The 12491-nt window shown below is 39.0% G+C and overlaps 1 protein-coding gene across 1 annotated transcript in view; it reads left to right on the plus strand.

The window, feature by feature from the left end:
* The window catches only part of LOC128640130 (solute carrier family 2, facilitated glucose transporter member 9), a 146643-nt gene that overhangs the window by 119366 nt on the left and 14786 nt on the right, over positions 1-12491 (plus strand). Inside the window, exon 11 of the mRNA XM_053692482.1 lies at positions 12000-12127. Within this exon, the coding sequence (XP_053548457.1) occupies positions 12000-12127 (128 nt within the window). The remainder of the gene's footprint in view (positions 1-11999; positions 12128-12491) is intronic.

Consider the following 12491-nt stretch of genomic DNA (forward strand, 5'->3'; position numbering starts at 1 on the left):
CTGTAAAATGTTGTCGTATTGTTTCTACATTGTACTATTATCCTTGTACCCATGGGCAGCGCTGCGGAATCTGTTGGCGCTTTATAAATAAAGAATAATAAAAAGGTCTGGGGCATTTAAAGGAATGTCTATTAAAACAAACATTTAAATGGTAATTTGTTAATATCCTCTTCCACACATCCGTACTATACTGCAACTGAAGCATTCATCTGAATTATGTAAAAAGTCTCCCTTATTAAAACATTGATAAAAACCTAAGAAGCTTCTTAAATAGCATATTAAGGTCCAATGTGACATTGTAAAAAATAAAAAGCTAACAAATAGTCCCCTTGATGCTAGTTTTGTACCACAGATGGTTTCTTTAGGGTAAATATACATAAACCTCTCTATCAAAGTGTCTGTTTTAAATATTTCTAATACTACTTTTTACTTCTTAAACCGAATGTAACTTTAAAAAAGCTTTGCAACTGTCAATTTAATTTCAAGAAGAAAGCTGGAAAAATCTAATATACTTTCATTATTTATTTTGTCCCCTTTTCAAGTAATTCTATTGTTAAATTGTGAGCTTTTCAGTTCCTATTAGAAATGGAAGTGCAGAACACTGTTATATTCCACACAGCCATTAGCTGCCCACTCTAGTGACCTATTTATGACTGTTCCTAATTGTTCACTGTAGAGAAGGTTACCCAAGTATAAAACAATGGGAGCTGCCATGATGTAAGACACTAAAACGTTACACTTACGTAAATATTTAAACAGCTAATGAAACTTTTAAAAAATACATCTATGTTATTCTCAGACTAATCTTTACTTTGAACGCATCATTCTATGTAGCATTTGTTTAGTGTTTTATGTCCCTTTTAAGGTTGGTAATTTCACAAAGCAAAAATAGGATATAAATATAAATAGATATATAATTTTATTTTAAATTGTCAAAGAGGACTGAAATAAACATTTAGTGATGAAACAAGAAATGTTAATTATGTTTAAAAGACATATTAGCCTCTGAATATTTTGGTAAAAAAGTTGTACCCTTTCTCTAATAGGCGTGTTTTATAACTTCTTTGCTTGTGTTTTGTGTGAAAGCTCAATATGTTGAGGGTGCCTGCCCTCTCCTGGCCAAAATAAGGGAGTTAAGCGAGTGTACGATATAAGGGCCAGTCAACATTATTATTACTAATATTTTAGAGTTATTTTATTGTATAGAAAGGTTTATCCATGTGTTCAAGCTATATAATCAGAGTAGCATAACTGCTATATGATACCAAAAGACAGCCAAATATATTTTTCAGGAAGCATCTTAGGGGACTTTATTTGATCATACATTTTTCTGTTATCTTAGGTAAAGTATGTATTGGAAACTGTGGAAAGGAAATAATTGAACATGATGGTTTTAAAAGCTCATTACCATATTAAAGGGACATTTAACATTCAAATTATTTGATTTAGCATGTGAAGTGGAAAACCTATTTTTTCTTTTCAAATTTTAATTAACACTATGGGCCCGATCATATAAAGGTCTCTGGGCTGGCGAGATTATCAAAGAATGCTCGCCACTACGTCCAGTTCCCAGGTGGAATGATCTAAAGTCACCTTTTACCCTGAAAACAGAATGTCTCGCTACGGGGTGTATACATAATTTTAGTATAAGGAAGGAGATGCATACACTACAAAAGTGCACAATAAAATTTGTATTTTAAAAATGAATAACTGAACCATTCACTATAAAATATGCAGGAGAAAATTTTATTTTTAAGGTGCATCAGAAATCGTAACAAAATTCTTCACCAAAAATTTTTATTTTATCAAAAACATAAAATGTGTATGTAAATTACAAAGGAATAAATTGTATTAAATATGCACAGCGTATATTGTAAATTAATTATGCTGGAATGCGCAAAAGAGATACAGAAATTTGTACTTATAAATAATATACACAAAGTAGATGTAGAATAGGCTAAACATGAGCGTTCCTTAGGTGATGTGTATATGAAATTGTCTCTCTAATCCCAGCGTGATTTTGTAAAGATTTTAGTACTACAGATCTCCATTTTTTTCTCTCACAAACTAAAAGGTGCCGAGCTGTTCTCAAAACACTTAAAATACTTTATAACCCTAAAAGAAAAACACCTGCATACGAAAATATAGGAGACTGTGAGATGCTATACGCAGAAAACAGCGTAATGTGATATATATTGGCATCCCCTGCTCACTGCTAACATCGCTCTACAGAACAGTGTCCCCTGCAAGTTTTGGCGAGGGAAAAACCACGTCTGATCTGTTTGTTTAGATCATGCCCTAAAATCTCTGGTTTTTCATTTTGAAAGCAAAATAGTTTTATAAGATAAAGTAAAATTGGTAACATAAGTGAACTGGAAAGTTGTGTTTCTCCAACATTGGTGTGTCCGGTCCACGGCGTCATCCTTACTTGTGGGATATTCTCTTCCCCAACAGGAAATGGCAAAGAGTCCCAGCAAAGCTGGCCATATAGTCCCTCCTAGGCTCCGCCCACCCCAGTCATTCTCTTTGCCGTTGCACAGGCAACATCTCCACGGAGATGGTTAAGAGTTTTTTGGTGTTTAAATGTAGTTTTTATTCTTCTATCAAGTGTTTGTTATTTTAAAATAGTGCTGGTATGTACTATTTACTCTGAAACAGAAAAGGATGAAGATTTCTGTTTGTGAGAGGAAGATGATTTTAGCAGACAGTAACTAAAATCGATTGCTGTTTCCACATAGGACTGTTGAGATGAAGTAACTTCAGTTGGGGGAAACAGTTAGCAGACTTTTCTGCTTAAGGTATGACTAGCCATATTTCTAACAAGACCATGTAATGCTGGAAGGCTGTCATTCCCCCTCATGGGGACCGGTAAGCCATTTTCTTAGTCAAACAAACAGAATAAAGGGCTTATTATGGGCTAAAAAACTGGTAGACATTTTTATGGGCTAAATCGATTGCTTTATTTGGGCATTTTATTCAGATTTAGGCTGACAATTTGCATTTATAATCTTGGGGAACGTTTATAAACGGCAGGCACTGTGTTAGACACCTTTTCCAGTCAGGGGGCCTTTCTAGTTATAGACTGAGCCTCATTTTCGCGCCATTACTGCGCAGTTGTTTTTTGAGAGCAGGGCATGCAGATGCATGTGTGAGGATCTAAAAATTGCTGGAAAAGCTTCTAGAAGGCATCAATTGGTATCGTATTCCCCTCTGGGCTTGGTTGGGTCTCAGCAAAGACTATAGCTGGGACTGTATAGGGGTTAAATTTATAAACGGCTCCGGTTCCGTTATTTTAAGGGTTAAAGCTCTGAAATTTGGTGTGCAATACTATTAATGCTTTAAGACACTGTGGTGAAATTTGGTAATTTTTGAACAATTCCTTCATACTTTTTCACATATTCAGTAATAAAGTGTTTTCTGTTTAAAATTTAAAGAGACGGTAACGGTTTTATTTTAAAACGTTTTTTGTGCTTTGTTGACAAGTTTAAGCCTGTTTAACATGTCTGTACCTTCAGATAAGCTATGTTCTATATGTATGAAAGCCAATGTGTCTCCCCATTTAAATTTGTGATAATTGTGCCATAGCGTCCAAACAAAGTAAGGACAGTACTGCCACAGATAATGAAATTGCCCAAGATGATTCCTCAGATGAGGGGAGTAAACATGATACTACATCATCTCCTACTGTGTCTACACCAGTTTTGCCCACGCAGGAGGCCCCTAGTACATCTAGTGCGCCAATGCTTATTACCATGCAACAATTAACGGCTGTATTGGATAACTCCATAGCAAATATTTTATCCAAAATGCCTACTTATCAGAGAAAGCGCGATTGCTCTGTTTTAAACACTGAAGAGCAAGAGGGCGCTGATGATAATTGTTCTGTCATACCCTCACACCAATCTGAAGGGGCCATGAGGGAGGTTTTGTCAGATGGAGAAATCTCAGATTCAGGAAAAATTTCTCATCAAGCTGAACCTGATGTTGTGACATTTAAATTTAAATTAGAACATCTCTGCGCACTGCTTAAGGAGGTGTTATCTACTCTGGATGATTGTGACAACTTGGTCATTCCAGAGAAATTATGCAAGATGGACAAGTTCCTAGAGGTTCCGGTGCACCCCAACGCTTTTCCTATACCCAAGCGGGTGGCGGACATAGTAAATAAGGAGTGGGAAAAGCCCGGCATACCTTTTTGTCCCCCCCCCTATATTTAAGAAATTATTTCCTATGGTCGACCCCAGAAAGGACTTATGGCAGACAGTCCCTAAGGTTGAGGGGGCAGTTTCTACTCTAAACAAACGCACTACTATTCCTATCGAAGATAGTTGTGCTTTCAAAGATCCTATGGATAAAAAATTGGAAGGTTTGCTTAAAAAGATTTTTGTACAGCAAGGTTACCTTCTACAACCAATTTCGTGCATTGTTCCTGTCACTACAGCAGCGTGGTTCTGGTTCGAGGAACTAGAAAAGTCGCTCAGTAGAGAGACTCCATATGAGGAGGTTATGGACAGAGTTCACGCACTTAAATTGGCTAACTCTTTTATTTTAGATGCCGCTTTGCAATTAGCTAGATTAGCGGCGAAAAATTCAGGGTTTGCTATCGTGGCGCGCAGAACGCTTTGGCTAAAGTCTTGGTCAGCGGATGTGTCATCCAAGACAAAATTGCTTAACATCCCTTTCAAAGGTAAAACTCTATTTGGACCAGAATTGAAAGAGATTATTTCAGACATCACTGGGGGAAAGGGCCGCGCCCTTCCACAAGATAGGTCTTTTAAGGCTAAAAATAAGTCTAATTTTCGTCCCTTTCACAATTTCAGGAACGGACCGGCCTCTAATTCTGCATCCTCTAAGCAAGAGGGTAATGCCTCACAACCCAAACCAGCCTGGAAACCAATGCAAGGCCGGAACAAGGGTAAGCAGGCCAAGAAGCCTGCCACTGCTAACAAAACAGCATGAAGGAGTAGCCCCCGATCTGGGACCGGATCTAGTGGGGGGCAGACTCTCTCTCTTTGCTCAGGCTTGGGCAAGAGATGTTTAGGATCCCTGGGCGCTAGAAATAGTTTCTCAAGGTTATCTCTTGGAATTCAAGGAACTACCCCCAAGGGGAAGGTTCCACATGTCTCACTTATCCTCAAACCAAATAAAGAGACAGGCATTCTTACATTGTGTAGAAGACCTGTTAAAGATGGGAGTGATACACCCAGTTCCAATAAAGGAACAAGGAATGGGATTTTATTCCAATCTGTTCGTAGTTCCCAAAAAAGAGGGAACTTTCAGACCAATTTTGGATTTGAAGATCCTAAACAAATTTCTCAGGGTACCATCGTTCAAGATGGAAACCATTCGAACGATTCTACCCACTATCCAGGAAAGTCAATTTATGACTACCGTGGATCTAAAGGATGCATACCTACATATTCCTATCCACAAAGAACATCATCAGTTCCTAAGGTTCGCTTTTCTGGACAAGCATTACCAGTTTGTGGCCCTCCCATTCGGGTTAGCCACTGCTCCAAGGATTTTCACAAAGGTACTAGGGTCCCTTCTAGCGGTTCTAAGACCGAGGGGCATTGCAGTAGTACCTTACTTGGACGACATTCTAATACAAGCGTCGTCCCTGTCAAAAGCAAAGGCTCATACGGACATCGTTCTAGCCTTTCTCAGATCACACGGATGGAAGGTGAACATAGAAAAAAGTTCTCTGTCTCCGTCGACAACAATAATAGATTCCTTAGAACAATAATAGATTCCTTAGAAATGAGGATTTTTCTGACAGAGGTCAGAAAATCAAAACTTCTAAGCTCTTGTCAAGTGCTTCATTCTGTTCCTCGTCCTTCCATAGCGCAGTGCATGGAAGTAGTAGGGTTGATGGTTGCAACAATGGACATAGTTCCTTTGCACAAATTCATCTAAGACCATTACAACTGTGCATGCTCAAACAGTGGAATGGGGATTATACAGACTTGTCTCCAATGATTCAAGTAGATCAAAAGACCAGAGATTCACTCCGTTGGTGGCTGACCCTGGACCATCTGTCCCAGGGAATGAGCTTCCGCAGACCAGAGTGGGTCATTGTCACGACCGACGCCAGTCTAGTGGGCTGGGGCGCGGTCTGGGAATCCCTGAAAGCTCAGGGTCTATGGTCTCGGGAAGAGTCTCTTCTCCCGATAAACATTCTGGAACTGAGAGCGATATTCAATGCTCTCAGAGCTTGGCCTCAACTAGCAAAGGCCAAATTCATAAGGTTCCAATCAGACAACATGACGACCGTTGCATATATCAATCATCAGGGGGGAACAAGGAGTTCCCTGGCGATGAAAGAAGTGACCAAAATAATTCAATGGGCGGAGGATCACTCCTGCCACTTGTCTGCGATCCACATCCCAGGAGTGGAAAACTGGGAGGCGGATTTTCTGAGTCGTCAGACATTCCATCCGGGGGAGTGGGAACTCCATCCGGAGATCTTTGCCCAAATAACTCAATTATGGGGCATTCCAGACATGGATCTGATGGCGTCTCGTCAGAACTTCAAGGTTCCTTGCTACGGGTCCAGATCCAGGGATCCCAAGGCGACTCTAGTAGATGCACTAGTAGCACCTTGGTCCTTCAACCTAGCTTATGTATTTCCACCGTTTCCTCTCATTCCCAGGCTGGTAGCCAGGATCAATCAGGAGAGGGCCTAGGTGATCTTGATAGCTCCTGCGTGGCCACGCAGGACTTGGTATGCAGACCTGGTGAATATGTCATCGGCTCCACCATGGAAGCTACCTTTGAGACAGGACCTTCTTGTTCAGGGTCCATTCGAACATCCAAATCTGGTCTCCCTCCAGCTGACGGCTTGGAGATTGAACGCTTGATTCTATCGAAGCGTGGGTTTTCAGATTCTGTGATAGATACTCTGGTTCAGGCCAGAAAACCGGTAACTAGAAAAATTTACCATAAAATATGGAAAAAATATATCTGTTGGTGTGAATCCAAAGGATTCCCATGGAATAAGATAAAAATTCCTAAGATTCTCTCCTTTCTACAAGAAGGTTTGGAGAAAGGATTATCTGCAAGTTCTCTAAAGGGACAGATCTCTGCTTTATCTGTCTTACTACACAAAAGACTGGCAGCTGTGCCAGATGTTCAAGCATTTGTTCAGGCTCTGGTTAGGATCAAGCCTGTTTACAGACCTTTGACTCCTCCCTGGAGTCTAAATCTAGTTCTTTCAGTTCTTCAAGGGGTTCCGTTTGAACCTTTACATTCCATAGATATTAAGTTACTATCTTGGAAAGTTTTGTTTTTGGTTGCAATTTCTTCTGCTAGAAGAGTTTCAGAGTTATCTGCTCTGCAGTGTTCTCCGCCCTATCTGGTGTTCCATGCAGATAAGGTGGTTTTGCGTACTAAGCCTGGTTTTCTTCCTAAGGTTGTTTCTAACAAAAATATTAACCAGGAGATAGTTGTACCTTCTTTGTGTCCGAATCCAGTTTCAAAGAAGGAACGTTTTTTACACAATTTGGACGTAGTCCGTGCTCTAAAATTCTATTTAGAGGCTACAAAAGATTTCAGACAAACATCTTCCTTGTTTGTGGTTTATTCTGGTAAAAGGAGAGGTCAAAAAGCGACTTCTACCTCTCTTTCCTTTTGGCTTAAAAGCATCATCCGATTGGCTTATGAGACTGCCGGACGGCAGCCTCCTGAAAGAATCACAGCTCACTCCACTAGGGCTGTGGCTTCCACATGGGCCTTCAAGAACGAGGCTTCTGTTGACCAGATATGTAAGGCAGCGACTTGGTCTTCACTGCACACTTTTGCCAAATTTTACAAATTTGATACTTTTGCTTCTTCGGAGGCTATTTTTGGGAGAGAGGTTTTGCAAGCCGTGGTGCCTTCCGTTTAGGTAACCTGATTTGCTCCCTCCCTTCATCCGTGTCCTAAAGCTTTGGTATTGGTTCCCACAAGTAAGGATGACGCCGTGGACCGGACACACCAATGTTGGAGAAAACAGAATTTATGCTTACCTGATAAATTACTTTCTCCAACGGTGTGTCCGGTCCACGGCCCGCCCTGGTTTTTTAATCCGGTCTGATGAATTATTTTCTCTAACTACAGTCACCACGGTACCATATGGTTTCTCCTATATATATTTCCTCCTGTCCGTCGGTCGAATGACTGGGGTGGGCGGAGCCTAGGAGGGACTATATGGCCAGCTTTGCTGGGACTCTTTGCCATTTCCTGTTGGGGAAGAGAATATCCCACAAGTAAGGATGACGCCGTGGACCGGACACACCGTTGGAGAAAGTAATTTATCAGGTAAGCCTAAATTCTGTTTTTTTTTGTTTTTTTTATTGCTAGCTCTATTTGAATGGTAAAAGCTATTTTTTTTTGTTTGTTTTTCTTTTATATCTCTTTAAAAATTACTTTAAATAGAGATTTACTTTAACATTGAATCCCTGGTTTTTAATTCGAAAAAGAGAACAAAGTTAATTTTTTATTATTTTATTACTACCTCTGAATCATGAGTATTTGGCTTTCATACGATCAACAACTCTTAAAGGGACATAAAACCCCAAAAATTTCTTTCATAACTCAGAACATACAATTTTAACCCTTTCAGTGCTAATGACTGCTTTGAGCAGTTGCAGAGTTTCCCACTCAGGTGCTAATTTCTGCTCAGAGCCGTCACTAGCTTTCTCCCACCTTGTGCTAGATCTGGGGGCTCCCACCCCTTCCTATCCCGGTAATCGGGCCTGTATAGTAACAGACATTGCCGGGGCTTCACATTATGCGTGATGACGTCACCGCACAACTTTATTTAATAATAACAATGTTAAGTATAGGAAAAGGGGGCATGCTGCTTAGAAGCCTGTATCTCAGGCACCTAAGCAGCTACAGACCCCTAAGACCGTAATCGCCTAACCTTTCCAACAGTGTAAGTCTTAGGGATCTGTGGGGAAAAAAAGTTAAAGAAAAAACTTTAAACAGCTTTGCACCCAGGTGGGAAAGTGCTTAGCACTCAAAGGGTTCAACATCTTTCCAATTTACTTCTATTATCAAATTTTCTTTTGTTTTCTTGTTATCCTTTGTTGAAAGGCAGGAAGGTAAGTTCGGGAGTGTGCACATATCTGCAGAACTATATGGCAGCAGTTCTAAAACAATGTTCTACATTAGCAAGAGCACTGGATGACAGAACTATATCCTGTCATGTAGTGCTTCAGACATGTGCAATCTTCCTATCTAGATATCTCTTCAATAAAGAACAAAGCAAATTTGATAATAGAAGTAAATTGGAAACTTTTTTTAAAAAAATTAGTAATCTCTATCTGAATCAGGAAATAAATATTTTTTGGGTTTCATGTCCCTTTAAATTTATAACTGGTTTAGTGATAACTTTTTTGTGCATACAACTATATATAACTAGTCTGAGACAATCCATTAAAAGATTTAACAGGCACAGTAGAGTGCGTGAGTACATGACACCTACAGCCGTATGCTCTGCAGGCTGCCGTGCGATGAGTTATCACCATGTAAAATGTATAGCTACAATAACTTCTTAAAGGGACAGTCTAGTCAAAATTAAACTTTCATGATTCAGATAGGGCATGCAATTTTAAACAACTTTCCAATTTACTTCTATTCTCTAATTTGCTAAATTCTTTAGATATCCTTTGTTGAAGAAATAGCAATGCACATGTGTGAGCCAATCACATAAGGCCTCTAGGTGCAGCAACCAATCAGCAGCTACTGAGCATATCTAGATACGCTTTTCAGCAAGTGATATCAAGAGAATGAAGCAAATTAGATAATAGAAGTAAATTAGAAAGTTGTTTAAAATGACATGCTCTTTCTAAATCACGAAAGAAAAAAAATGGCTCTCATGTCCCTTTAAAACCAAAGTGTCTTGCAGAAGTATATCTCAGTTAATAATGTACAGCATTGCATTTCAAAACTGAGTGGAATTTCCTATCTTCTCGAGCACATAAAATCAGAGGGAAAATTGACTTTTTTTGGTAAATGCTGGATACACAGTCAGTGGTTTTAAGATTTTCATGTAATGTCAGACTACTGATTTGTTAATGCAAGTAAAAGTGATGCAAAACCTGCCCTTACATCCTAACAGAAATAATCCCACTACCCAGTGAAGAGCAGAAATACAAAACATCCAATGTGGTGTTCCTCATATCAAGTAAAAAAAAAAAAAAGGGGGTCACTACAATGGAGAAACAGGTTAACTCGGGAAAATAATGAATCTCCACTGTTTCACAATTACCAAAAAAATAACTGACATACCGTTAGGTAACCATTTCAACAGTCCAAATCACATCATCCAGGATTTGAAAGTAACAGTACTGACGGGGAACTTCAGATCTCAAAGGGAAATAAGGATTTGGGAATACAAATTCATAAGCCTGTTTGATTCTTTAAATTCACGGTGGACCCTGACCTGTGGCTTTATGAACTTATATATTTCCTAAGAGCATGTTAAACCTACTAATTTATTGATATTAACACATTCTCACGATTTAATCATACAGATGGCTGGTACAATACATCCTACCCAGTGGAGGGATATAAGGGCCGATTTAACATGCTGCCAATGCAGCAGTTTCCGCTGCCCCTTAACTTGTCCGCCACCTCTGAGGCGGCGGATAGCAATCATCCTGATACAATAGAGATGATTGACGCCCCTTGTTAGTGGCTGAGTGGAGGGGGCAGCAGCATTGCACAAGCATTTCACTAGAAGGACCCGAATGCACATGTCTAGTATGAATAAAAAGGATTTAGTCAGTTGTTTAATCACAAATTTAAAGGGACATGAAACCCATATTTTTTCTTTCATGATTTAGAAAGCGCATGCCATGTTAACTTTCTAATTTACTTCAATTATCTAATATGCTTCATTCTCTTGATATCCTTTGCTGAAAAGCATATCTAGATAGGCTCAGTAGCTGCTGAGAGGTGGCTGCACATAGATGCCTTGTGTGATTGGCTCTCCCATGTGCAAGGCTATTTCTTCAAGAAAGGATATCTGAAGAATGAATTAAATTGGACAATAGAAGTAAATTGGAAAGTTGTTTAAAATTGTATCCTTCTGAATCGTGAAATATTTTTTTGGTTTTTAATGTCCCTTTAAACTATAAACATTGCTTACCTAAATATTTTTTTACTGGCTGGTTTTGTGTCTTCCTCTATTAAAGGGCCATAATACCCAAATGTTTAAACACTTGAAAGTGATGCAGCACAGCTGTACAAATCTGACTAGAAAATATCACCTGAACATCTCTATGTAAAAAAGAAAGATATTTTACCTCAAAAAATCCTCAGTAGCCACCTCCCATTATAAAGGATTTCTAAGCAGCATATTAGTGTGTCTGTCCCGGGACAACTGAAGGGATGAGCATCGTGAACTCTCATATTATTTCACCAATCAGGTAAAGGAAGCTTACTATGAAATCTCGTGAGAGTTAAGTCAAATCTCATGAGATCACAGTAAGAGTTCATGACCTCGGCACTGCTGATGCTGATTGGCTGCTGTTAATTTCTTCATTTTTTTACCTGCAGCTGGGAGCAGCTGAGTATAACTTTTTACACAGAACTAACTCTACTGAGCTGAGGAGATTGTGAGGTAAAATATCTTCCTTTTTTACATAGAGATGCTCAGGTTATATTTTCCTGTCAGCTTTTTACAGTTATACTGCATCAGTTTCAAGTGATTTAGCATATGAGTATTATGTCCCTTTAAGGAACCCTCCACATTTAAAGGGACACTTCATGTTTTTGTGTTAAAAATAATACTTTGTTCCATACTCCATATTGGGACCATAAAGTGGATTCTGTAACTAAGGTTTTGCTCCATTTTTCATTTTTAGATGAAAAAAAATTGCTTTTATAGCTCTTACCCAAAAGTAAGAGGTGTTTAATGTCCCTTTTTAAGTACAGTCTCCTTTTAAAACTATAAAAATACTGAATATGTTCTCTTCGGGTGATTGATTTTCTTTCTTTTTTGCTTATAGCTGGACTTCCCTTCATAATGACTGGAGAACTTTTCAAACAATCCCATCGCCCTGCTGCTTACATTGTGGGTGGAACCCTGAACTGGCTGTCCAACTTTACAGTGGGATTTGTCTTCCCATTCTTGCAGGTAAAAATCACTGTGAACTATTCACCAGATTAGATTTCATTCTGATCGTTCATCAGAAGTTTTTTTTATTGGGTTTTGACAATACTGTTAGAACAATGTAATTTGAGAATTGTTATTGTATTAAAAGATAAATAATCCCTTTATTACCCATTCCCCAGTTTTGCGTAACCAACACCATTATATAAATATACTTTTTACCTCTGTGATTACCTTGTATCTAAGTCTCTGCAGATTGCCCCTTATTACAGTTCTTTTGACAGACTTTCATTTTAGCCAATCAGTGCTCACTCCTAGGTAACTTCATGTGCGTGAGCACAATGTTATCTATATCGCACACATGAACTAATGCTCTCTAGCTGTGAAA

This window comes from Bombina bombina, chromosome 9 (genome assembly GCF_027579735.1).
Source record: "Bombina bombina isolate aBomBom1 chromosome 9, aBomBom1.pri, whole genome shotgun sequence".
In the NCBI taxonomy this organism is placed as follows: Eukaryota; Metazoa; Chordata; class Amphibia; order Anura; family Bombinatoridae; genus Bombina; species Bombina bombina.